Source organism: Jaculus jaculus, chromosome 19 (assembly GCF_020740685.1).
Source record: "Jaculus jaculus isolate mJacJac1 chromosome 19, mJacJac1.mat.Y.cur, whole genome shotgun sequence".
Lineage (NCBI taxonomy): Eukaryota > Metazoa > Chordata > Mammalia > Rodentia > Dipodidae > Jaculus > Jaculus jaculus.
Window position 1 is genome coordinate 58,490,500 of NC_059120.1, and position 25,988 is coordinate 58,516,487.

Here is a 25,988-nt window from a genome sequence, read left to right on the forward strand (position 1 = left end):
TGGGCCATCTTTCCAGACCCTGAGCTTAGCATGTTTGCTCATCCCAAAGATAGGAAGGGAAATCTTAGCTGTGATGACCAAAGGTGGAGGCGATCTCCAGGGGAGGGCTCGGCGGTTATTACGGGGGGGGGGGAGGGGGGGCCTCGCAGCTCCACTTGAACTGGGGCCCATCCCCGTCTCCTGGACACCCCTCCTTCGCCTGGCTCCTACCTCCCAGGCCTCCTTCTGTCCACATTAGCAGCACAGCTCCTGCCCTGACCGCCGCACGCCTTCCCAACCTCACACCCCAAAGGCCCTCTGTCCCTGCCGCACGGTGCCACGCTGGGCACATCCGCACCTGGCTGGATGTAGGTTCTGGCCTCGTGCGGCCGCAGGGGCAGCACCGTGGGCAGCCCAGCCAGAGAGCGCACCGCCTCCATGCGCAGGAAGCGGCTGGTGATGTAGATGTTGTCGAAATCGTCCCAGTTCAAGTAACAGTAACGGTAGCACAGGGCTCTGCGGGTACACGCGCACGCGGCTCCTTGGCTCCCCTAACCAGACCCACTTGGGCAACCTGAGCCGCGCCGCCCCCTTGGCCTCCCAGGATGCCAAGGCCGGGCAGTCCCATGGGCCAGGCCCACCCTGCTCCCCAGGCCACAGCAGCCCCTCACTGGAGGTAGAGAAGGGTCAGCAGCAGAGGCGTGGTGTAGCCCACGAGAGCCAGGACCTCTCTGACGCTGTGCAGCTTCATGCTGACGGCCTCACGGAGGTCCACAGCCACCTGGGACAGGCTCCGGGAGGCATTGAGGTCCACAGAGAAGTGGTAGGTGGCTGTCATGTTGAACTCGAACTCCTGACGTACCCGGTCAATCAGGTTTATTATGGCTGGCGACGTAAGCAAGGGTAGCTAGGAGGGCGCATCTGCACGGGGTGGGAGGTGGCCCTGCCCATAACCCCTGGGCCTGCAGTGGACTAAGAAGAGGTGACCACTGACCCTGGTCCGTGCTCTGTCCCAGTCAATGAAGCCATGTGGCCCGTGCGAGCTGGGGATCTACTCCCGTCCTAAGAGACTGGCGGGGTGAGGTGCCTCCCCTTCAGTGGGCCCCGGGGTCTAAGTCTACGCCCTGGCGAGGGCTGAGGGCATCACTCACGGGTACCGATGGTCTTCCTCAAGAAGGGCTGGATGTACTTGGGGATGACACAGAACACCTGGACCACTGTGAGTCAGCAGATCTAGTGTCAGGAGGGTCAGGCGCGGTCAGCTGCTCCTGCATTCTTGACCCTGTTCTCACAGGACCTTCTGCTTTTCTTTTTCTTTCTTTCCTTTTTTTTTTTTTTTTTTTTTGTTTTTGTTTTTCATTTTTTGAGGTAGGGTCTGACAGTAACTCAGGCCGACCTGGAATTCACTCTGTAGTCTCAGGCTGGCCTCGAACTCACGGTGATCCTCCTGCCTCTGCCTCCCTAGTTCTGGGATTAAAGGCGCGCGACACCACGCCTGGCTTCACTTTCTACTCTTCCTGTTCCACACTTGTGCAACACCTTTTAGCCTATTCACCTATCACCTATCACCACCCTCCCCCCACTCCCCAGACTGAGCCCAGCGTCCTTATGAGGCTCCATGTCCACTGTCCCCTGACTGACCCCGCCCCAGGCCCTCCCTCCTGACTCTGCACATTCGCAGGCTTCAAGCCTCCCTCCAGGGAGCCCCCGGCTTCCTCACGGCTGGCCAGTCCGCAGAGCACCAGTTTGAAGGGCATGAGCACGTAGCACAGGTGGTGGACTCGCGGTGCGACCCTCATGCAGTTGTCCTTGGCGTTGTCAAAAACCCGGGCGCACTTGGTGTACGGGTTGCCCAGCTCTGAGTTGCACACGTCCCCGATGTGGATGAGCCAGTACCACACATTCCGCAGGGCCCTGGCTGGGGATAGCTGGAGGGCTGGTACCCTGGGTGGGAGATCCTCAGTCCCTCTCAAGGTCTTGGGGAACCAACCGGCCCTCAGTAGCTGGTCAGTAGCTGTGCTGTGTCCAGTGGGGCCCTCGTGGGCCTAGCGGGCACCACGGTAGAGACTGGGAGAATTCTTTTTTTTTGTTGTTTTATATTTATTTATTTATTTCACAGAGAAACAGGGAGAGAGAGAAAGAGAGCAAGAGAGAGAGAATATGTACACCAGGGCCTGCAGCCACTGCAAAGGAACTCCAGATGTGTGCGCCCCCTTGTGCATCTGGCTAATGTGGGTCCTGGGGAATTGAACATGGGTTCTTTGGCTTTGCAGACAAATGCTTTAACCATTAAGCCATCCCTCCAGCCTGAGAATTCTTTTCTTTCTTTCTTTTGGTTTTTCGAGGTAGGGTCTCACTCTAGCCCAGGCTGACCTGGAATTCAGTATGGAGTCCCAGGGTGGCCTCGAACTCACGGCAATCCTCCTACCTCAGCCTCCCGAGTGCTGGGATTACAGGCGTGCACCACCACGTCCAGCTTATTTTATTTTTTACTTTGAGAGAGAGAGAGAATGGGTGCTCCAGGGCCTGTAGCCAGTGCAATGGAACTCCAGACGCATGCGCCACCTTGTGCATCTGGCTCGCTTGGGTGCTGGGGAATCGAACCTGGGTCCTGAACCACTAAGCTGACCCTGGGAATATTCTGACCTCCCAAAGCCAACTTGCTAAGCACTTACCTACATGTTTCACACCATCCATGATCGACCTGAAGAACTTGCGCACCCGGTCAGCCACCACTTTGGCCCTCTGGGCAATAGCTTTAATCTTGTTCAGAGCACCTGAGGGACAAGGGTGGACCTCTTCTTCTAGGAGCTACTTTTGATGGCTGTCCTGGGGCAGGGAGTAGAGAGGGGACTGCCACCAGACAGGTGGAGAGGGGCCTGACTGCTGGGCTCTGGGAGGTACTTAAATAGGCAGGGGAAGAGACTGTGAAACAGGACAGGTGACGGTTTAGCTGTTAGGCTTCGAGGTTAGGACACAGTTCCGACAGTGAGGAGGGATGCTGAAGGTCTACAGACCACGAAGGATGGGACAGACAGACACACAAGGATCCGAGAGGCCTGGGCACTGGAGAGCTTACTGACAAGGGGCTGCCTTGCCCGCTCCAGCATTTCAGCCGTTTGGTTCAGGGCCAGCTCTGCCCCACAGGCCACTGCTTCGCTGGCCCGGGTGAAGTTACGAAGGGTGTTGGCACAAGGACCTTGCAGCACCAGCCCAAAGGCAGCCAGCAGCAGCAGCATACGGCCGTGCCCTGGTGAGACAGTTTCACCACAGCCAGGACCCCAGGCCTAAGACAGACGTGAGTTCCTCCCATTCACAGGAGACTTCGGAATGCCTCCCTCCCCCTCCCCAGCCCCAGCCCAGGGGGCACCCCGGACTCACTGGAGAAGAGCTGGGGCAGCAGCAGGAGGACAGTGGCTCGGACCTGGCGGGAGAATCCCATGCCCAGGCTGAGGAAGGCCGCCAAGGTCACGGTGGTCACCAGGCAGCCCCAGGGGCTGTGACCTTCCACCACAAGTTCTAGAAACCCATAGGCCGTGGCCAGGGCCAAGCCCAAGGCAAAGCCACCCGTGCTGCGGACCACTTCCCGTGCCATGCTGGGCACCTCCTCCCCTGCAGGCCATGGGGCAGCCTCCATGTCTCTGGACGCGACTGCTGGGGCCAAACGGACGGGCGTCTCTAAGGGAGGCCCCCCCAGGTTCCTGTGGTTCTAGAATTCCTCACCCTGTTCTAAGGTTCCACAGGGCTCTCACTGAGGGTGTCTCAGAACCCATTAGCCAGTTCCAAGGACCGGCACAGGGGTCGGACGTCTCCAATCCCCTTCTGCGGATCTCAGAGCCCAAGGATTGAAGGACTTGGGCCGTGAGTAAGACAGAGGACACTGGCGGCCCGACCCTTCTCTCGTTGGAACCTCACAGAATCCTTGAAGAGACTTCTGGGACGGAACAGGCCGGTGGACATTACAAACCATCAGCATGGAGCCCAAAGGCAACAGAGGAAGCTGCCCCATACCAGTGAGACAGCTCGGATATGGCTCCTTCCCAGCGTCCCTTAACCTCCACTCACCTTGCTTCTTCTCCTTCTTGGTGTCCTCCAGCCTCTGCTCCTGCCCAGGGCCTGCCTCTTCTCTTCCTTGCTATGGCCTCATTTCTTTTCTTTTCTTTCTTTATTTATTTATTTATTTAAGAGCAACAAACAGAGAGAGAAAGAGGCAGAGAGATAGAGGGAGAGAGAGAATGGGCGCGCCAGGGCCTCCAGCCACTGCAAACAAACTCCAGATGCGTGCACCCCCTTGTGCATCTGGCTAACATGGGTCCTGGGGAATCAAGCTTCGAACCGGGGTCCTTAGGCTTCACAGGCAAGTGCTTAACCACTAAGCCATCTCTCCAGCCCTGGCCTCATTTCTTTAAGGTCCCTTCTTTCCTCCAGAGTTCCCCAAGTTCGCACCACCAGGTTCCCCCAGCCTCTGCTCTCCTTAAAGTCTGTAACCTTATGAGCCTCATCTCAGCTATAATGAGGGCTTAGGGAGATGGCTTAGCGGTTAAGGCACTTGCCTGCGGAGCCTAAGGACCCATGTTCGACTCTCCAGGTCCCAAGTAGGCCAGCCGCACTAGGTGGCGCAAGCGTCTGGAGTTCGATACAGTGTCTGAGGCCCTGACATGCTAATTCTCTCTCTCTCTCTCTCTCTCTTTCTCTCTAAAAAACTATCCCCTCTCTCAGCCATGCAGAGGCTCCTGATGTGGGGGCTGCCAGACTCCTGGAGACGGTTCCTGTGGCGCCAGCAGGGGGAGTTCCCTGCCACGGCTTGCTTGCTGGGGGCGGGCGCCGGAGGGCTGCTGGCCATTGGTGAGTATGGGAGCACAAGGGTAGGGCTGGAGCCCTCAGTTGGCCCTTGGCTTCACCCCTTTCCTCTAGGTCTCTTTCAGCTCCTGGTGAACCCCATGAACATCTATGAGGAACAGAAGATGGTGGCCTTGTACAGCCTGGCAGGTTAGCCCTGGGCACATGGTGGGGACTCGCAGCCTACTTCTGCGGGCCCAGGAGGAAACTGAGGCCTGTAGCAGTTCTCGAACAACCTGTGGCTTCAGATTCTCCCTCGGATTTAAGGGGAATCCTAGAGGAGAAAGGCCCCCCACCTTAAAAAGACACAGTCCTGGGCTGGAGAGATGGCTTAGTGGTTAAAGCGCTTGCCTGGGAAGCCCAAGGACCCAGGTTCAATTTCCCAGAACACACATAAGCTAGATGCACATGATAGCACATGCATTTGGAGTTCATTTGCAGGGGCTAGAGGCCCTGCTGTGCCCATTCTCTCTCTCTCTCTGTCTTCCTCTCACTAATAAATAATTAGGAATAAGAAACTACCCGGATGTAATGGTGCACGCCTTTAATCCCAGCACTCAGAGGCAGAGGTAGGAGGATGGCCCTGAGTTCCAGGCCACCCTGAGACTCCATAGTGAATTCCAGGTCAGTCTGGGCTAGAGGGAGACACTAGCTCACAAAACCAGCAAGAACAACATCAAGGCTCAGCCATCTATGAGGGCGTCTTTGTTGCACACGCCTCACTCCAAACCCTGTAACTGCTCTGTTGACTATACTGGCTCATTTTGCGCTTCTCCTGAGAAATCCGATTCATTCATTCATTCAGCCAGCACTTGCTGAAGTTTTAATGTGAGCAAAGTTGACAAACACCAATGTTTTTGGAGTTTACACTCAATAGTCAGATAGGCATGGTGGCTCATGGCTATACACCCAACCCTTGGGAGGCTGGGGCGGGAAGATCACCATGAGTTTGAGACCAGCTGGGCTTCATAATGAATTCCAGGCCAGCCTGGCCTATAGAGTGAAACTGTTTCAAAAACCAAAAGAGATGACTCAGCAGCCAAGGTGCTTGCCTAAATAAATGTAAAGCCTAGCAATCCGAGTTCAATTCCCCAGTACTAGCATAGAGCCAGGGGCACAAAGTTTGGTGTGCATCTGGAGGTTGTTTGCAGTGACAGAGGCCTTGGCACACCCATCTCTCTGTCACCTCAAGGTTGTCCTCTGACCTCCACACATGAGCACTATGTCATATATGCACACATACCACATACTACATATATGTACACACACAAAATAAACAAAAAAGAATCAAGGGGGCTGGAGAGATGGCTTAGTGGCTAAGGTGCTTGCCTACAAAGCCTAAGAACCCAGGTTCAACTCTCCAGGTCCCACATAAGCCAGACACACAGGGTGATGCAAGGTTGCACACGCACAAGGTGGCACACATGTCTGGACTTCCACTATAGTGGCTGAAGTCCCTGGCATGCCAATTTTCTCTCTGTGTGTGTCTCTCTCTCACTCTTTCACATTAAAAAAAGGGGGGAGATGGAGAGATGACTTTGCAGTTAAGGTGCTTGCCTATGAATCCCAAGGAGCCAGGTTCAATTCTCCAATACCCATGTAAGCCAGATGCACAAGGGGGCACATGCATCTGGAGTTTGTTTGCAGTGGCTGGAGGCCCTGGAGTACCCATTCTCTCTCTCTCTCTACCTATTTCTTTCTTTCTTTCTTTCTTTTTTTGTTTTTTTAAGGTGGGTCTCGCTCTAGCCTAGGCTGACCTGGAATTCACTGTGTAGTCTTGACCTTCCAAGTTGCCATCATCTGGGGACCAAGTATACAAACATGAATTTGGGGGGGGGCATCTGACTCAAACCACTGCAAGATATGTGCTTGCAAGCCTGAGTTCAATTGCCCAGCACCACATAAAGCCAGTTGCAAAGTGGTGCACAAGTCTGTGGGCAGTAACGGGAGGAGGGGCCTGGAGAAGAGGACCCGGGAGCTGGGGGTCAGGTAGACCGCACACAGGCAGCGCACCGGCAGGGAGACCCTGGACCAAGCTAGGGGCACGGGGAGGACGAGCCCACTGCGCTGGTCCTCAGACCTCCACACGTGCCACGGAATATACACACCCATACACATTCATGCACACATACATACAATCACATACATACAACCACATACATACAACCACATACATACAATCACATACATACACACACATGCATACATACACACATGCATACAAATCACAAGCATACATACATACATGCAATCACATACACACATACTTACAATCACAAACATACATACAATCACAGACATACATACATGCACACATAAATACAACCACACACATACATATAACCACATGCATACATACACACATACATACAATCACATACACACATACATACAACCACATGCGAGCACACACACAATCACATACACACATACATATAATCACATACATACAGACAATCACATACATACATGCAAACCCTGTGGTTTCCGGGCCTGGTAGACTACATATATTCCCAGCTTCCTAGCACTCGGGAGTCTGAGGCAGGAAGATTGCAAATTTGGGGACAGCCTGAGCTCTGTATAAAAAAATAGGCGCTGGTGAGCCAGGCATTCTCTCCCCTGCCAAGCCGTCTTTGTGGAAGGACAGGCTTGCCAGTGGCTTTGGGCCTGCGGCCTTCCAAGGTATCAGCTCATCTAGACCGGCCTCTCCCCTGGGCTGGGAGAAGCAGGCCACGCCCCTGGCTCTGCTGGGGCCCTGGAGCAGCCCGTCAAGTGCCGCTTGGCAGGAGTCCAGCCTGGCAAGAGAGAAGCGGCCTCCCGCCCGGGACTGTCCCGGGGGTGTTGGGCTCCTAGCCCTCCTCATCTGACCTGCAACACCCATGGCTTCAGACTCTCCTGTTCCTGACTACAGGAGCTGCTTCCCTCTACTTCCAGAAAATGTGCCTTTCCTGATTGTTTGTGTCTGACTGCGCTGCTGGGCTTGAACTCAGGGATTCCTTTTTCCTTCCTTCTGTCCCTCGCTCCCTCCCTCCCTCCTCCTTCACTCCTTTTTTTTTTCTTTTTATTATTATTATTTTGTTGTTGTTTGTTTTTTGAGGTAGAGTCTCATTCTGGTCCAAGCTGACCTGGAATTCCCTATGTAGTCTCAGGGTGGCCTCAAACTCACAGCAATCCTCTTACCTCTGCCTCCCAAGTGCTGGGATTAAAGACGTGCACTACCATGCCCGGATTGTCTTATTATTTTTTGAAAAACATTTTAGGGCTGGAGAAATGGCTTAGCAGCTAAGACGCTTGCCTGTGAAGCCTGAGGACTCATGTTTGACTCTCCAGATCCCACGCAAGCCAGATACACCGGGTAACGCAAGTGCACAAGGTCACACGTGCGCAAGGTGGCTCACAGGCGCCTGGAGTTGGATTGCAGTGGCTGGAGGCACTGGCACGCCAATTCTTCCTCTGTCTCTCTCTTGCTCACTCTCTCATAAAAATATTTTAATTGTTTATTTGAGAGAGAGAAAGAGACAGACAGAATAGGTGTGCCAGGGCCTCTAGCCACTGCAAATGAACTCCAGACACATGCATCACCTTGTGCATCTGGCTTACGTGGGTACTGGGGAATTGAACCTGGGTTCTTAGTCTTTGCAGGCAAAAGCCTTAACTGCTAAGCCATCTCTCCAGCCCATCTCTTTATGTTTTAAGATAGGGTCTCAGTAACTTGACCAGACTGACCTTGAACTCACTCTGTAGCCCAAGTAGACCTTGAACTAACTTTCCTTCTTTCTTTTTGTTACACATGCATGTGGTGTGTGTGTGTGTGTGCATGTTCATAGGCTTGCAGGCACAAATGTGTGCATGCATGTAGGGGGACCAAAAGTTGGCAATGGACATCTTTCTCAATCACTCTCCACTTTTTTTTTTTTTTTTAAGAAGCAGAGAGAGAGAGAATGGGCGCGCCAGGGACTTCAGCTGTTGCAAATGAACTCCAGATGCGTGCGCCACCATGTGCATCTGGCTTACGAGGAGTCCTGGGAAATTGAACTTGGGTCCTTTGATTTTGCAGGCAAGCACCTTAACCGCTAAACCATCTCTCCAGCCCCAGCCTCCAGTTTTTATTTACTAAGGCAGGGTCCCTGTAGTTGGCCACGTCTCTTCGTGAGCACTGGGATTATGGGGGGGTTGCCACGTTCATTTGGCATTTCTGTGGGTGCTAGGGATCCAACTCTTCCTCACGCTGCACAGTCATTGCCTTATCCACTGAGCAATCTCCTCAGCCCCAGCCTTGAAATTTAAAAAAATATTTTATTATTTTAATTAATTATATATATATGTATAGTCAGGTAGAGAGAGAGAGAAAATGGGTGTGCCAGGGCCTTCAGCCACTGCAAACAAACCAGATGTGTGCGCCCCCATGTGCATCTGGCTTACGTGGGTCCTGGGGAGTCAAACCTGGGTTGTTTGGCTTTGCAGGCAAGTGCCTTGACTGCTAAGCCATCTCTCCAGCCCCAGCCTTGAACTTTTGACCCTCCTGCCTCAGCCTCCTCAACTGTCAGAATTCCAGGCTTGCAAAACCAAACCCAGCTCTTTGTTGTTGTTTTGTTTTGTTTGTTATTATTATTATTTTTTCTGAGGCAGGGTCTTACTCTAGCCCAGGCTGACCTGGAATTCACTCTGTAGTCTCAGGGTAGCCTCAAACTGATGGTGATCCTCCTACCTCTGAATCCTGAGTGTTGGGATTAAAGGTGTGCGCTACCACGCCCGGCTTTCTTTCTACCCCCCACTGTCTCTATCTATCTATCTATCTATCTATCTATCTATCTATCTATCTATCTATTTATAAGGAGAGAGGAAAAATGGGAGCTCATGGCCTCCTCCATTGCAAACGATGCTTACGCCACTCTATGCATCTGGCTTTACATGGGTACTGGGGAATTGAACCCAGGGCATCAGGCTTTGCAAACAAGTGCCTTTAACTGCTGAGCCATTTCTCTTTAATTTTTTTACTTTTCACTCAGTGGCACTATGATTAGACTGAGGGCTTTGAGCGTGTCCCCCACCGAGCTGTGCCTCAGCCTGACCTCTTCATGTAAACTAGTTGGTTAGAGCAGTGAGGGACAAGGTTTGTGCTTTCTTGGCAAGCCTAGGAAGCTGCCTAAATCTAAACGGGGTGTGGTGGTGCACACCTTTAATCCTAACACCTGGGTAGACTGAGGTTAGGAGGGTCATCATGAGTTCTAGGTCAGCCTGGGCTAGAGTGAGACCCTGCTTCAAAACACCAAAAATAAAAATTTTTTAAAAAAATTGCTCTCCTAGCAACATAAAGCAACTGTCAGCGAATGTCTCAGCTAGTCTTTGGCCAGAAGGCCAAGACCACAGAACAAGTCTTTTCTCACATCCTGTAACGCCTCTGTTGGTTTACGCAGATCCAGACGCATCCCCCAGGGGCCAGGGCAGGACCAGGCTCTTGCCCTTGAACAAAACCGAAGTTGTGTTAGCAAGGGGGAAGGCAGGGGAAAAGTGCTGGGTGGCACCTGCCAGGGTCTGCCACAAACCTGTATGACTAGGTGGACCCACCCATGTGAAGGGTGGGGGAGGAGTCATCCTGGCCCAGCTGCAGCACGAAGACCTGAGGAGGAATGTGGTGGCCAGGCCCCCATGGGTGGACCTGTGGGTGAAGGGCTGAGTAGTATGGAATACTGCAGAAGGTGCCAGGGCCCAGGTCTCCAGGGTTATTTGTTGTTGTTTTCGGGGTAGGGTCTCACTGTAGCCCAGGCTGACCTGGAATTCACTCTGTATTCTCAGGGTGGCCTCGAACTCACGGCAATCCTCCTACCTCTGCCTCCAGAGTGCTGGGATTAAAGACATGTGCCACCATGCCCCAGCTCCAGGGTCTTTTAAAATTTTTATTTATGCCGGGTGTGGTGGCGCACACCTTTAATCCCAGCACTCGGGAGGCAGAGGTAGGAGGATCGCCAAGAGTTCGAGGCCACCCTGAGACTACATAGTGAATTCCAGGTCAGCCTGAACCAGAGTGAGACCCTACCTCGAAAAACAAATAAACAAACAAAAAAAAATTTATTTATTTACTTATTTGAGAGAGGGGAGAGAAAGAGAGAGAATGGGTGCACCAAGGCCTCTAGCCACTGCAAACAAACTCCAGATGCATGTGCCACCTTGTGCATCTGGCTTACGTGGGTCCTGGGGAGTTGAACCTGGGTCCTTAGCCTTCATAGGAAAGTGCCTTATCCGCTAAGCCATCCCTCCAGCCCTCCAGGGTCTTTTGAGCACATCAAACAGTTTGGATTTTACCCACCAAGTGTGGTAGTAGAAAGGAATTGAACAGTTTGAGGCAAGAAGAGTCATGATCCACTTCATGCTTTTACAAGATTTTACCCTAATGGCCGGGTGAAAATTGTGGGTGGGTGGCGGGAGGAAGTGGGACAATTAGTTGGAAGGTCTTAGTCTGGAACTTAGGGCGCTCGCCTAGCATGTGCAGCCTTGAGGTCCACCCCAGCTCCGCCATGACAATGACACACTCTGGTCCCAGTGAAGTGATCTTGGGGACTTGGGAATTCAGTGGAGATGGCGGGCGTTTAAGGATTTGGGGTTTGCTTGGCTGATCGTTGGGCAAACAGTCTCTCTATGCGCAATCTTGTTCTCTGACTAGCTCGTGTTGTCCCTTCGTCCCAGGCTGCCATCTGCGCCTCAGAACACTTACTCATCTCTCAGTTCGGGTTGACACATCCTCTCCTTTGTCCGCCCTCCCAGCCCCACCCCTCCCTGCAGAAATATCCACGCCCCTCCTTGGCTCCACTGCTCTCCTGCCCTCCCTCTCCACTTCCCTCCTCTCTCTCTCTCCCCTCCCTGGGACACTGAGAACGTCTGTCTGTCCCATGGTGGTAGTCATTTGTTTACTTGTCTGTCTCCCTGGATTATGAGCTTTGAGGAGCTCACTGTCTCCTTGCAGAGACCGCAGGGAGACGCATGGCATGGGAAACTTTGCAGCCTATAGCCGTACGGGATTAAGGGATGCCACGGAGGAGGGCTGGAGACACTGTGCCACAGGGGTCAGAGGGCAGGAGAGGTCCAGTGGGCTCTACAGCCCTGCGTAGCAGTGCCTGTGCCCAGAACTGTCCTTTTCGTTTGGTTTTTCGAGGTAATATAGTCTTAGGCTGGTCTCGAACTCACTCAAAAAAAAAAAATATATATATATAATATATTATATACACACACATATACATACATATATATATATATATATATATATATATATATATATATATATATATTTGTTTTTCAGGGTAGGGTCTCATTCTAGCACAGGCTGACCTAGAATTCACTATGTAGGCTCAGGGTAGCCTCGAACTCACAGTGATCCTCCTACGTCTGTCTCCCAAGTGCTGGGATTGAAGGCATGTGCCACCACACCTGGCTTGTTTAAAATATTTTATTTATTTATTTATTGGAGGGAGGGAGGGAGAGAGAAAGTAAGATAGAAAGCATGGGGGTACATACCTTTAATCCCAGCATAGGTAGGAAAACCAAAAAATTTTTAAAAAGAATAGGTACCCCAGAGCCTCCAGCCACTGCAAACTCCAGACACATGCGCTACCTTATGCATCTGGTTTACATGGGTTCTGGGAAATCGAACCTGGGTGCTTTGGCTTTTCAGGCAAGTGTCTTAACCACTAAGCCATCTCTCCAGTCCTAAATTTTATTTCTATTTATTTATTTATTGGTGAGTCTCTGTGTGAAAGAGAGAGAGAGAAAACGGGGATGTCAGGGCCTCTAGCCACACCAAATGAGCTCCACACGTATGCACCACCATGTGCACCTGGAGAATCGAACCTGGGTCCTTAGGCTCCACAGGCATGCTCCTTAACCCCTAAGCCATCCCTGCATCCCTGCTTCCTTACTTCGCCTCTCTACTCTTGGCTCTCCTGACAGGCTTGGCAGCCCTGGGCTGGGGTACTTCCCCTCACATCCGCTGTGCCAGTCTTTTGTTGGTCCCCAAGATGCTGGGAAGAGAGGGCAGGCTCTTTGTCTTGGGATATGCACTGGCTGCCATCTATGCAGGTGAGTGTGTGTCCTTGAGTGCCACTGATGACGTAGCCAGTGGGGACCAGAGGGGTGAAGGAGAGAAATGTTGGGGGGCGGGTCTGATCTCAATTGCTCTAACTCACTCTGTGTCCCTGAAAGACCCATTTCTGAGCCTCCTCAGTTTCAGTGGAGAAGGTCAAGGGTTGAACAAGATCTCTTCCTGCTGGGCGTGGTGGCACACGCCTTAAATCCCAGCACTCAGGAGGCAGAGGTAGGAGGATCTCCAGGAGTTCCAGGCCACCCTGAGACTACATAGTGAATTCCGGGTCAACCTGGGCCAGAGCAAGACCCTACCTCTAAAAACCAAAATAAATAAATTAATTAATTAAATAAAAAAATAAGTAAATAAGTATGTATGTATGTGTATATGTGTGTACACACACACACACACACACACATATATGTATGTATATACATCTTCCATGCTTGCCTGGGCCCATATTGTGGCAGTTCGAGAAAGCAGTCTAGCGGGTCATCTGCATGCAGAGAAAGAGCCCAGGGTGGATCTGAGAAGCGACCTCCTGTGCAGGGAGGTGACCCACCGAACCTCCTGTGCTAGGGCCAGTGGCTAATCTGAAGCGCAACCTCAACGAAGTGACCGCCTCGCTGGGCTGCACCGTGGAGCTCCAGATCAACAACACCCGAGCGGCCTGGCGCACCTCCACGGCTCCGCTGCGGGCAGTGTTCAAGGACCTGCTGGTCAGGACCCTGCAGGCTGAGCCTGGGCCCCTCTCCCTGGGCAAGCTGGCTTGAGGGAATAGACTGTCTTTACCGTCCCAGTGAGCTGGCATGTTTTTGCACAATTGCCTCCCAAATGTTACAGAACCTGCCTTGGTTTGGGGAATGCCAAATGTCCTGATGCCCCCACCGTTGGGACACGCACATTATTTCCTGAGACCCAAGTAGGCAGGACTTGGCGCTGCTAGATTAGAATGTTAGGAAATTGGCAGCCTTGGCCTTTGGAGACCTGGGGATTAGAGAGTCGTAGAGTATGGGAGCGCTAGAGACTAGAGGCTCAGGAGCGATTTTTATTTTTTTTTCCAGAATTCATTATGTAGTCTCAGGGTGGCCTCAAACTCACAGAGATCCTCCTACCTCTGCCTCTCAAGTCCTGGGATTAAAAGCATGTGCCACCACTCCCTGCTAAAAGTTTATTTATTTATTTATTTTGGTTTTTCAAGGTAGGGTGTCACTCTAGCCCAGGCTGACCTGGAATTCACTATAGAGTCTCAGGGTGGTCTCGAACTCATGGTAATCCTCCTACTTCTGCCTCCTGAGTGCTGGGATTAAAGGCATGCATCACCATGCCCAGCTATGTTTTCCTTTTGTTGGTTTTGGAATACACTATGTAGTCTCAGGGTGGCCTTGAACTCATGGTGATCCTCCTAACTCTGACTCCCAAATGCTGGGATTAAACGCATACACCACCACGCCTGGTTTAAAATTTTTTTTATTATTTATTTTTATTTATTTATTTGGCAAAGAAGGAGAGAGAGAGAGAGAGAAAATGGGCACACCAGGGCCTCCAGCCACTGCAAACAAACCCCAGATGCTTGTGCCCCCTTGTGCATCTTCCTAATGTGGGTCCTGGGGAATCAAACTTGGGTCCTTTGGCTTTGCAGGCAAACGTCCCAACTGCTAAGCCATCCCTCCAGCCCTAATTTAAAAAAAAAAAAATTATTTCTATTTATTTATTTGACAGAGAAAGAGTGCAAGAGAGAGAATGAGCACACCAGGGCCTCTAGCCACTGCAAACAAACTCCAGACACATGTGCCCCTTGTGCATCTGTCTAACGTGGATCCTGGGGAATCAAACCTGGGTCCTTTGGCTTTGCAGGCAAACGCCTTAACTGCAAAGCCAGCCCTCCAGTTCCCTAAAATATTTTTTAAAAGGCATGGTGGGCGGGGCGGGGAGGGGAGAGCTAGGGAAAGGCGAGAGGGGAAGCTATGTCTCAGTGGTAGCTCCCTGTAGGCCTGGGTTAATAACCCTAAATTTGGCACGCTGGGAGGGCATTGGGCACACTCACCCCCTCCTCCCTCCCTCCCTTCCTCCCTCCCTCCCTCCCTCCCTCCCTCTCTCTCTCTCTCTCTCCCCTAACCCCAGAGGAGCAAAGATTCACTGAAGGCAGAGACTCGGAACATCTCCACCTCCTTTGAGGACTTGGACGCTCAGGTGAAGAGCGAGGTGGGCTACTCTGAGACCGCGGACGCAGAGGAAGCGGCGCCGCGCGCGCAGAGCCCGGGAGAGCGGCGGTCGAGGCTGCGCCTGTCCACGCAGAAGATGTACGAGCTCAAGACCCGGCTGCGCTGCTCCCGTGAGGAGCGTGGGGTCCCCGGGCCGGGCGGGGCGGGCAGGCTGTGGGGCCAGCTCCAGGCCCGGGAACAGGAGCCAGGGACACCCCTCGCCTTCCCACAGATGTGGTCGACCGGGCCATACTCAGCTGCCGGCGCTGGTTTGACCGAAAGCACGAACAGTGCATGCAGCGCATCTGGGTCCCGCTCCTGAGCCACCTGCTCTGCCTGCCCATGAAGTTCAAGTTCTTCTGTGGCATCGCCAAGGGTCCGCGCACGGGCATCGGAGGGGCGGGGCGTCTCCGGGGTTAGCGAGCGGCGTCCTTGGTGACCGTGATGATAGGTGTGAGACAGGAAAGCGACCAGTCCAGGGCTGTGGACCTTCTGATAACTCTGATGGAGATAGGTTTCAGCTAAGCTGCGAGCTTGGTCTTTTTTTGTGGGAAAGACATTTGCACTGGTAGTTCGCATCGTGTAGGCTTGTTTTTCCGCTCTAGCCCAGGCTGACCTGGGATTTTCACTATGTCATCTCAGGCTGGCCTCGAACTCACAGCCATCCTCCTACCTCTGCCTCCCGAGTGCTGGGCTTAAAGGTGTGTGCTGGCTAGAGAGATGGCTGGGGAGTTAAGGCGCTTGCCTGAAAGGCCTAAGGACCTAAGTGTGATTCCCCAGGACCCGCGTAAGCCAGATGCACAAGGTGGCGCATGCATCTGGAAGGTTGCTTGCAGTGAGTGGCTGGAGGCCCTGATATGTCCATTCCCTCCCTCTCTCTCTCTCTCTCTATCTCTCTATCTCTCTCTCTCTGTGTGTATGTATGTGTGTGTGTTTTCTTGCCAGGGTCTTGCCACTGCAAATGAGCACCAGACACATGTGTCACCCTTTCAATCTGGCTTTATGTAGGTACTGGGGAATTGAACCCAGGCCAGTAGGTTTTGCAAAAAACGAAGTGTCTTTAACTACATGGGGTTAGGCCATTTCCCTAACCCCATGTAAGGTTTGTTTTTAAATATTTTTTATCTATTTGAGAGAGAGAGAGAGAGAGAGAGAGAGAGAGGCAGATAGATAGAGGGAGAATGGGCACACCAGGGCCTCTAGCCACTGCAAATGAACTACAGATGCATGTGCCACCTTGTGCTTCTGGCTTTACATGGGTCCTGGGGAATTGAACCTGGGTCCTTTGGCTTTGTAGGCAAGTGCCTTAACTGCTAAGCCATCTCTCCAGCCCATGTAGGCTTTTATTTTGTTTTTAAATATTTTACTTATTTGAGAGAGAGACAAGCAGACAGAATATGGGCATGCCAGGGCCTCAAGCCACTGAAAATAAACTCCAGATGTATGCATCACCTTGTGCATCTGGCTTACACAGGTACTGGAGAATCAAACCTGTGTCCTTAGGGTCACAGGCAAACTGCTAGGCCATGTCTCCAGGCCCCATGTAGGGCTTTTTTATTTTTTAAATTTAACAGGGTGATGCATGTGGAGTTATAACTGAAGTGGCACACAGGAGGACTGCTCTAGAAATGCTGGATATCATTATTATTTGTTATGGTTAAGGTCAGCTGAAAACTAAAAAATGAAACAACTGGGGGTGAAGCCTCAGGCACTATTCCTGGGCGGGAGAGTTTGTGGCTAGCGGAAGGGGCATCAGGAGCAAGAGCCCAGGGCCCACGGGACAGCAGGCAGGCCAGCCAGGCCGCCCACGCCGGGCTCGGGGAGGCCCTAACCTGACTCTGTTACCGTCCAGCCATGGAGATTTGGTGCCGGAGCCGTATCCCAGTGGAAGGCAACTTTGGGCAAACCTACGACTCCCTCAACCAGTCTATTCATGGTCTCGATGAGGAGTTCTCAGCCAATATTGACATTAAGGTAGGAATCAGAGGGCGAGAAGGACAAACCAGTGAGAAGCCCAAAGCGGGTGGGGGATCGGTGTCGGTGTCAGTAGTGTGCGTGTGGCGGTGGGGGTGTGTGCTCTTGTCTGTGGTGTGCTTGGGGACGGAATGAATGGTCAACCAGGCATGGGATGGTATCAGCTAGTGGAGGCTCAGAGGGCGGCGGTGAGCAGATACAGTGGCAACTCCTGAATGTCCTGGGACAGTGGGGAGCAGGAGTGGGGTGCCCGTCGAAGCGTGTCACTAGGAGGCGGGCACGCATTCCCTCCTCAGGAAGAGAAGCAGGCGGCGGTGCTGGGCGGCAACGCGAGCTGGGAGCACGTGAGCACGGAGATCCGGGACTACGTGCAACAGCAGGAGGCCCGGATGGAGTGGGGCCTGGAGCTGCTGCGCGCGCTGCTGTCCTGCAGCTTCCTGCTGGTCCTGCGCGCGTGCGTGAGCCTCGAGCCCGCCTGTGTCCTCCTTCACCCTGGATGGGAGCCCTGCTCCAAGGGGAGCTACGAGAAGTGCAGGGCCCACCCGTGGCTCGGGCTCTGAGTACTTCCAGCTTGTCTTTTTCTATGAAGACAGGCTTGCTATATGCACAGTTAAAAGGACATGTAGGAGCTGGAGAGATGGGTCAGCGGTTAAGGCACTTGCCTGTGAAGCCAAAGGACCCAGGTTCAAGTCCCCAGGATCCATGTACACAGGATACACAGGGTGGCACATGCATCTAGAGTTCATTTGCGGTGGCTAGAGGCCCTGGAGCACCCATTCTCTCTCTCCCTCTGCCTCTTTCTTTCTCTCTCTCTCTCTCTCTTAAATGAATAAGTAAATAACAGCAGACATGGTAGAACACACCTTTAATCCCAGCACTTGGGAGGCAGAGGTAGGAGGATCGCTGTAAACTCAAGGTTACCCTGAGACTACATAGTGAATTCCAGGTCAGCCTGGGCAAGAGTGAAACCCTACCTAAAAAAAAAAAAAAGAAAAAAAAACCCTAAATATAATAAGTGATACAAAAGGATATGTAAGGAGAGATGCTCCCAATGTTTCTTCCATCTTAAAAGGCAACCATCTTCATTTATTTTTTAATTTTTTTGGTCATCTCAGGGTGGCCTCCAGCTCACAGGGGTCCTCCTCCCTCTGCCCCCCGAGTGCTGGGATTAAAGGCGTGCGCCACCACGCCCGGCTAACCCTCTTCATTTATCAGTCTCCTTTATCCCAGCACTGACATTTTTTTACACTTAGCTTTGACTTTCTTTCTTTCTGTCTTCTCTTTTTTTCTTCGCCCTTCATGGTCCCCGTGGCTCTGACTTTGTGCCATTTTTATCATCTCGTTTTGCTTTCTTTCTCTCCTGCCTGCTGTGCTGGCAGCTACTTTCCCTCCACCTAGAACAAAGTCCTCAACTCCACCCAGCCCAGGCCCACCTGGGCCGCCCTGGCCCTACCTCGCCCGCCCGTTCCCCTACTGATTTGTGGGCCCTCTCTGTCCCTTTGCCACTCTCTCCATCCTTTCAGTCACATCCTTCAGCCACAGGGGCCCTGTTGTCTATCTGTGTGACCCCAAGTGAGTGATTATACATGCTCCCAGGCCCCCATGGGAAGCTTCAGACAGAGGAGCCATTGTCTTGCCCCCTAAACACTTCTGATCTTGCGGGATGCACGCCCTTAATCCCAGCACTCGGGAGGTGGAGGTAGGAGGATCGCTGTGAGTTCGAGGCCACCCTGAGATGACATAGTGAATTCCAGGTCAGCCTGGGCTAGAGTGAGACACTATCTCCAGGGAAAAATAAAAACCCTCTGATGTGTCTGAAGCAGAGAAGAGAGCCAACCACAAGGCAGGGCTAGCTCAAGGACCATACAACAGACTATGTGCACAGGTGTGGGACCTAAGGAGGTGACCTTGTTGTGGTCTTATCTAGGCTCCAAAAGGCTGAAGGTGGGAGATGTATTCAAGCAAAGGAAGGGTGGAGGTCTGAGCCACCCAAATCTGGAAAGCCCTTTTGGAAGGCTCTGAACTGGGGGTGGCTGCGGGGTGCACTGGGGCAGGATGCAATCCCAGGCTGGATGAGAGGTTAGGGAGCCTGGCTGTTGGGGGGGCCGGGTTGTGAACAGGGTATGATGGTCTGAAATGAAGGGAAGACACACATCCCAAAGCCTGCATGGGAAAGGGAAGGAGGAAACAGGCAGTGTCAAATATGCCACTTTCAGACTTTCAGCCTGGGTGTGGTCACTCCCTGAAGGGACTGAGCCTCAGGGAGGAGGGCTGGCCCCAGTCTAGGAAGCCCAAGTATTGCAGTGGTAGGTCTTGCCACAAGAGGGCGCTCCCAGTCTGCCTTTACATGGCTTTTTTTTTTTTTTTTTTTTTTTGAGGTAGGGTCTTATTGTAGCCCAGGCTACATTTATTTGCAGAGAGAAACAGAGAGCAAAAATGGGAGCACCAGGGCCTCTAGCCACTGCAAACGAACTCTAGATCCATGTGTCACTTTGTGCATCTGGCCTTACGTGGGTCCTGGGGAATGGAACCTGGATCATTAGGTTCATTTATTTATCTGACAGAGAGAAAGAGGGAGAAGAAGGGAAGAGAGAGAGAGAGAGAGAGAGAGAGAGAGAGAGGGAGGGAGGGAGGGAGGGAGGGAGGGAGGGAGGGAGAGAGAGAGAGAAAGAAAGGGAATGGACACGCCAGGGCCTCCAACCTCTGTGAACGAACTCCAGACGCATGTGCCACCTCATGCATCTGGCTTATGTGGGTCCTGGGGAATCAAACCTGGGCCCTTTGGCTTTGTAGGCAAGTGCCTTAACTGCTAAGCCATCCCTCTAGCTCCAGGGTCATGAGGCTTTGCAGGCAAGTCATCTCTCCAGCCCCACAACTGCTTCTTCTTGGGGAAACAAGCATGACGTTAGACTTGGGGGAAAGTTTTGTTTGGGATCACCTCCTGGAGGCGTGCAGCCGGCGGAGCTTGAGGCAGGCCCTTGAGAGGTGACCCTGGGAGTCGTGGAGTATGGGGTGACCGCTGCAGCCTGGTGGGCTCTCTGGCTTCTCCTTTTGCTTGTCGTTCATTTGGGGTGCCTGCCTGCCCCTGCCTTAAAGTGAACCCCACCTCCCTTGCGGCTGGGTCTCAATAGGTGGATATCTTCCACTGTACAACCCAACCCAGTGGAGCCTGCTTCCCCTGGCACCTACATTATTTGGCCTGGGCCTTCTGCACAGGGGTGCCCCAGAGCAGCTCGTGGTCAAAGGTGGGAAGAAAGACCCTGACCCAGGAGATGGGAGCCATCTCTGTCCGTCCCTGTGCAGGTCCTTCTCCTACATGGACAGTTACAACGGGGACATCCGCTTTGACAACGTCTACATCAGCACCTACCTCTGCCAGATTGATGAGCGTAGGAAGCAAGCGGTGAGTGGGCTCCGGCCCGAGGCTACCTGGCTGTTCTGCAAAGGGCTTCATGCTCCAGCAGGGCAGAGGTGACCCTCGAGCTTCTCAACCCCTGTGGACTCTTTTTTTTTTTTTTTTTCAGGGTAAACCCAGTCTGCTGCCGCTTCGCAAGGCAGAGAAGAAAGCCCTCATCTTCCCCTGGAGGCCCACCATCCAGGCCTCAGAAATGAAGAATGTGGTGAGGCTAGTGGGGGAGCAGGCCTTGGGGATGGGTGGCAAGTGAGGGTGTGCCTCTGAGGGTGGAGGGCATGGGAGAATGCTCCTACCAGGGTGGGGGGCTGGAGAGGAGCTCCCAGCCCGACTCATTGGCCTGCCCCAGGTAAGGGAGCTACTGGAAACCCTGCCCGTGGCGCTGCTGCTGCTGCTGCTGTGCGGGCTCGACTGGGCACTCTACTCGATCTTCGACACCATCCGCGGGCACTCCTTCCTGCAGTACTCCTTCCGCAGTGAGCCCGCCCCACCTGAGCAGCCTCCTCTGCTCCCCTTCTGTAACCTTCCTCTCTCCAGGGGCCTTGGGGACCCCTTCTCGTGTACATCAGCGAGTGGTGAGGGTTGGGTAAGGCCTGCAATGCTGAGGAGCCCGTCTGCCTCCATTCCTCTCTGGCTCGAGCCCCATCCCATCCTGCCCCTTAACTCCAGCTCTTTCCTGCTTGCTCCCCCACCCCACCCTGACCCCAGGCAGTCATAAACTGGAGGTGAAGGTCGAGGGACACTCCATGCTTGCCCGGCTTCTTCGGAAGACCATCGGGGCCCTGAACACATCCTCGGACACGGGGGTGGAGGTGGACAACATGCGTGAGTGATGCTGAAGACTGGGAAGCTAAGGAATGGGGGGCTGGGACAGGAACAGGTGACCATAAGGTACAGTTAGGGGACTGGGTTTTGGGGGATGAAGAGATGGGAAACTGGGGAGCTTGAGTTGGAAAGAAATCAGAGCAAGGGAAGAGCTCAGGTCAGAGAAGTCTGGGGTCTGGGGCCTGAGACCCAGTGGCCTACAGAACTTTGTAACTGTTCAATAGAACTTTCCAAGCAGAGCGTGGTGGCACACACCTTTAATCCCAGCACTGGGAGTGGGGCGCAGGGGAAACAGGCTGGGGTAGGAGGATGGCCATGAGTTCAAGGACAGCCTGGGCTGCAGTTTCAAGGTTGGCCTAGACTACAGGGAGACCCTGCCTCAAAGAGAAAAACAAATAACTTTCTGCCATGATGCAATCTTTCAAGATGTGTACTCCATTAGGCAAACAGTCAGGGTGGGGAGGAAGGAGCAGGAAGGGAGACAGGGAAATCAAACTGGAAGCGTCCTCTGCTCCTCCTCCTGGGATAAATTAAATCCAGGATTTTCCTAACCAGACTGCTGACTGCCTGCCTCCTCCCTCAGCCTGCCTGCCCCAGCCAGTGGCTCTGGATGCCAGAGCCTACTGGGCAGCTTCACTGCCAATTGGCCTGCTGGCGTACCTCTGCCTCGCCCAGGCTTTTGGCTACCGACTCCGGAGGGTCGTCGCATCTTTCTTCTTCCCTAAGGTGAGCTGAGGGCCCCTCCCTACACACATAGCTCCCTACCAGCCCCATCTGTCTCCTTGGAGCTGTCCTGCTCATTGAAGTCCTCCTGGCTCCAGCGAGAGAAGCAGAGGACCTTGTTCCTCTACAACGAACTCCTGAGGAAGAGAGCAGCTTTCACCAAGCTGAGGAGGGCCGCCATCATACGCCGGACAAACCGGCAGAGAGCTCAGGTAAGTCTGCCAGCTCGTGGCTGGCCTGAAAACTGTCAGAGTGTGGCATTCCCTTCGATCCCCCCCTGCCTCCCCATCCACCACCAACCCCTAATGTGCCAGGCCTACCAGAGCTGAGCGGGTCAGACGGGATGCAGGTCCCAGCCATCACGTCTGACAGTCTGCTTGACGGAAAACAAGAGGGGGCTCATCAGAAAGTGGGGGCCCAAGCCAGGCGTAGTGGCGCACGCCTTTAATCTCAGCACTTCGGAGGATCGCCATGGGTCCAAAGCCACCCTGTGACTATATGGTGAATTCTAGGTCAGCCTGGGCTAAAGCAAGACCCTACCTTGAAAAGCCAAAAAATAAGCGTGGCGTGGTGGTGCACGCCTTTAATCCCAGCGCTTGGGAGGTAGAGGTAGGATTGCCGTTAGTTTGAGGCCACCCTGAGAGTCCATAGTGAATTCCAGGTCAGCCTGGGCCAGAGTGAGACCCTGCCTTGAAAAAAAAAAAAAAGTCAAAAAAGAAAGGGGAGGCCCAAGACAAAGCCACAGGTCTTACTAAGGGGGGCGGGTTGAAGACCAGTTCAAGGTGGCCTGGAAAGGCAGGTCAGGAGGGCTTCATCCAGGAGCACGTGGTCTCCGGAAGCTGTACAGGGCCAGAGCCAGGTTCCAGTCCACACTCTCACGTTAAGCTGTAGAGCCTCAATGGCCTTTGTTGGCTCTGTTTTTCCCTCAGAAGAACCAGAGTTTGGACAGATTTGTGGCTGCTCACTAGAGTTCAGAGCAGTGGTGAGATGCCAAAGGGCCTGGGTTTGAATCCAGCTCCCCACACAACTGTGCGCCCTTAGCAGCGTACTCAACTGTTAGGTCTTGCCTCTTCCTTCCTGTAAGGCGGTGCTAACTGCTCTGTCTGGTCACTGTAATGAGTGACTGTCAAGGTGCTGGAATGACGCTGAAGCCCTGTGTGGTAGTTGTCACCGTGCACCTGCAGGGCAAGCTATTACTGCTCCAAGCACCAGCCCTTCCTCCTGAAGGAGACACTGACCGCATCTGGCACATATATGAAGTAAGGATTGAAGATGGCTGAGCTCTACCGCCGAGCCACACCCTCAGCCCATGCAGTTGTTTTTGTATATTTTTAATATTTTTATTTTCACTTATTTAGTTGAGAGATGGATACATAAATAAGCAGAGAGAGAGAGAGAGAGAGAGAGAGAGAGAGAATGGGTGCACCAGGGCCTTCAGCCACTGCAAACAAACTCCAGATGCGTGCACCCCCTCACTATTATAAGCAGAACAGTGAATGGTGGTCATTCTTCTTCAATCAGCCCTAACAAAGCTCATAAAAGTGAGATTGGCTGGGTGTGGTGGCATTCACTTTTAATGCCAGCACTCAAGGGGCAGAGGTAGGAGGATCACTGTGAGTTCAAGGCCAACCTGAGACTACACAGTGAGTTCCAGGTCAGCCTGGACTACAGCGAGACCCAACCTTGAAAAAACAAAACAAAAAAGAGAGATTGAGTTTGCTTCAAGTTTTATTCCAGAGTTTAGAAGTCCCCAGTCTCCCCACCCACACACATACAGCAGAGGCCAAAACAAATGAACACAGTGGGATTCATTGACCTAGTCCTAAAGTAAATTGGACTTGAATGGGCAGATGGAAGTAGGTGGGATGCATCCTAAGCTGAGAGACAAGAGTGTGTAAAAGAAATATACCCAGAGGGCTGGAGAAGATGGCTTAGCGGTTAAAGCATTTGCCTGCAAAGCCAAAGGACCCAGGTTCAAATCCCCAGTACCCACGAAAGCCAGACACACAAGGTGGCACATCCATCTGGAGTTCGTTTGCAATGGCTGGAGGTGCGCCCATTTGAAAAGAAATGAAATGAAATGAAATATACCCAGAGAAAAAGCCAAGGCTAAGGAGAAGGCATCACTAAGGTGGGACAGAAGTTGGAAAGGAACAGATCAGCTCTACAGGTCATGGCACACGGTTTATAGTATGGGCATGCCTGGGTCTCTTGTTACAAATGAATCTCAGACTCGTGGGTGCTGGGGAACTGAACCCAGGCCCACAGGCTTTGGAAGCAACCACCTTGAACCGCTGAGCCATCTTCCCAGCCCGCCTTACTGATTTTTTTTTTTATAAAGTAAGTGTTTTTTTATTTTATTTATTTATTTATTTATTTATTTGAGAGTGACAGACACAGAGAGAAAGACAGATAGAGGGAGAGAGAGAGAATGGGCACGCCAGGGCTTCCAGCCTCTGCAAACGAACTCCAGACACGTGTGCCCCCCTTGTGCATCTGGCTAACGTGGGACCTGGGGAACCGAGCCTCGAACCGGGGTCCTTAGGCTTCACAGGCAAGCGCTTAACTGCCAAGCCATCTCTCCAGCCCTGATTTTTTGTTTTTTGAGGTAGGGTCTCTAGCCCAGGCTGACCTGGAACTTACTCTGTAGGCCCTAACTAGCCTCGAGTTTAGGATCCTCTTACCTCCCAAGTGTTGGGATTTTCCCAGCCCTAGGAGTTTCTTTTATTTATTTTATTTTTAAGTATTTGAGTAAGAGAATGGGCACGCAGGGGTTCCAGCCACTGCAAACTAACTCCAGATGCGTGCGCCCCCTTGTGCATCTGGCTAACGTGGTCCTGGGGAATTGAAGTGAGGTCCTTTGGCTTTGCAGGCAAGTGCCGCTTAACCACTAAGCCACCTCTCCAGCGCCCCCACCCCCGGAGTTTCTTAAGTGATGTCCTGCGAAGGATTACTAGAAATTGCGAGGAGAGGGTGTGTGGGCAGAGGGAATGGTGGGTGTAATAACTGCAAACTGATTGCAGTCAGGGCACCTACATCCAGCCAGGTTTGACTCAGGTTCGACTATAAGAAAGTCACCCCGTCCTTCTGAGGCAAACAATCATAGTCTTCGTCACCTGCCCCTATTTACTTCCTCGCTACGAGACCCCAAGAACCAGGCTCCAGTCGCCACATCGCATCGAGGAGAGAAGGGAAGCTCTCCAGGACGCACTTCCGTAGCAATCCGACCCTCCGAGGGGCCTTCAGTGTCCAGCACCCCAAGCGTCCTCCAACAGTGGGCATTGTTGGACATTGGCGACTCCGGACAATGACTGCCCAGTGCCCGCTGACATGCCTTTCTTTCCCCTCGCGGCCCAGCTGGCACTGACCACTCCTCCCTCCCCCCCCCTCCCGCAGCGCCTCCACCTGCAAGCCCGCTGCCCGCTGCTGCGCCGCTGGCTGATCCGGCGCTGCGTGGTGTGCCGCGAGCCCGAGACGCCCGAGTCGTACGTGTGCCCGACGGCCGACTGCGAGGCCGTGTACTGCCGCCCGTGCTGGGACGACATGCGCCGGCGCTGCCCGGCCTGCACGGCCCGCGAGGAGCTGTCCTCCTCCGCCTACAGCGACAGCAGCGACGACGCCACCTACGCCGCCGACTGAGCCCCCCCAGCGCGCGCGCTCGCTTTCCCGCCCACCTTCCGCTTCAATAAAATGTCTCGCTCGCTCCCGGGGGCGTGCACTTGGCGGGGGGTGGGGGTGGAGGGCCGGGGAGAGCCGGGCGCGCAGGGCCGGGCCGCGAAGCTGTCCCCGGGGGGAAAGGTGCGACGCCCAAGCCGCGGCACACCCCGCTCCGTGGCGCTTCTGGACAGCAGCCACGCGGGGCAGCGGACGGGGCGGGGCCAACGCCGGGGGCGTGGCCAGCGAGCTCTGACGCAGAGGTAGGGGCGGAGCCTGTGGGTGCGCGAGGCGGTGCCGGCGC

The 25,988-nt window shown here is 53.3% G+C and overlaps 2 protein-coding genes across 2 annotated transcripts in view; one reads left to right on the top strand and one right to left on the bottom strand.

The window, feature by feature from the left end:
- The window catches only part of Dcst2 (DC-STAMP domain containing 2), a 17,347-nt gene extending 13,731 nt beyond the window's left edge, over positions 1 to 3,616 (bottom strand). Inside the window, exons 1-7 of the mRNA XM_004667085.3 lie at positions 3,361 to 3,616; positions 3,059 to 3,229; positions 2,655 to 2,756; positions 1,700 to 1,897; positions 1,131 to 1,196; positions 651 to 864; positions 338 to 495 (exon numbers count right to left, since the gene is read on the bottom strand). Of these exons, the coding sequence (XP_004667142.3) occupies positions 338 to 495; positions 651 to 864; positions 1,131 to 1,196; positions 1,700 to 1,897; positions 2,655 to 2,756; positions 3,059 to 3,229; positions 3,361 to 3,616 (1,165 nt within the window). The remainder of the gene's footprint in view (positions 1 to 337; positions 496 to 650; positions 865 to 1,130; positions 1,197 to 1,699; positions 1,898 to 2,654; positions 2,757 to 3,058; positions 3,230 to 3,360) is intronic.
- Dcst1 (DC-STAMP domain containing 1) lies at positions 3,615 to 25,669 on the top strand. The gene is made up of 17 exons (XM_045138013.1): positions 3,615 to 3,666; positions 3,897 to 3,992; positions 4,699 to 4,824; positions 4,894 to 4,968; positions 12,760 to 12,888; positions 13,472 to 13,611; positions 15,017 to 15,227; positions 15,329 to 15,472; positions 16,949 to 17,070; positions 17,367 to 17,524; positions 20,374 to 20,473; positions 20,595 to 20,690; positions 20,832 to 20,958; positions 21,191 to 21,307; positions 21,891 to 22,033; positions 22,129 to 22,242; positions 25,427 to 25,669. Exons 1-17 carry the CDS (start codon positions 3,615 to 3,617, stop codon positions 25,667 to 25,669), a joined length of 2,193 nt encoding a protein of 730 aa, XP_044993948.1.
- The last annotated feature ends 319 nt before the right edge of the window (positions 25,670 to 25,988 follow it).

What these genes read in the sequence shown, in the direction of transcription:
- Dcst1 (XM_045138013.1), top strand. Translation starts at nt 3,615, where the DNA reads ATGTCTCTGGACGCGACTGCTGGGGCCAAACGGACGGGCGTCTCTAAG. An exon ending in CAGTGTTCAAGGACCTGCTG is followed by an intron (nt 13,612 to 15,016) that starts GTCAGGACCCTG and finishes CCCTAACCCCAG; the next exon opens with AGGAGCAAAGATTCACTGAA. An exon ending in TTCCTGCTGGTCCTGCGCGC is followed by an intron (nt 17,525 to 20,373) that starts GTGCGTGAGCCT and finishes GTCCCTGTGCAG; the next exon opens with GTCCTTCTCCTACATGGACA.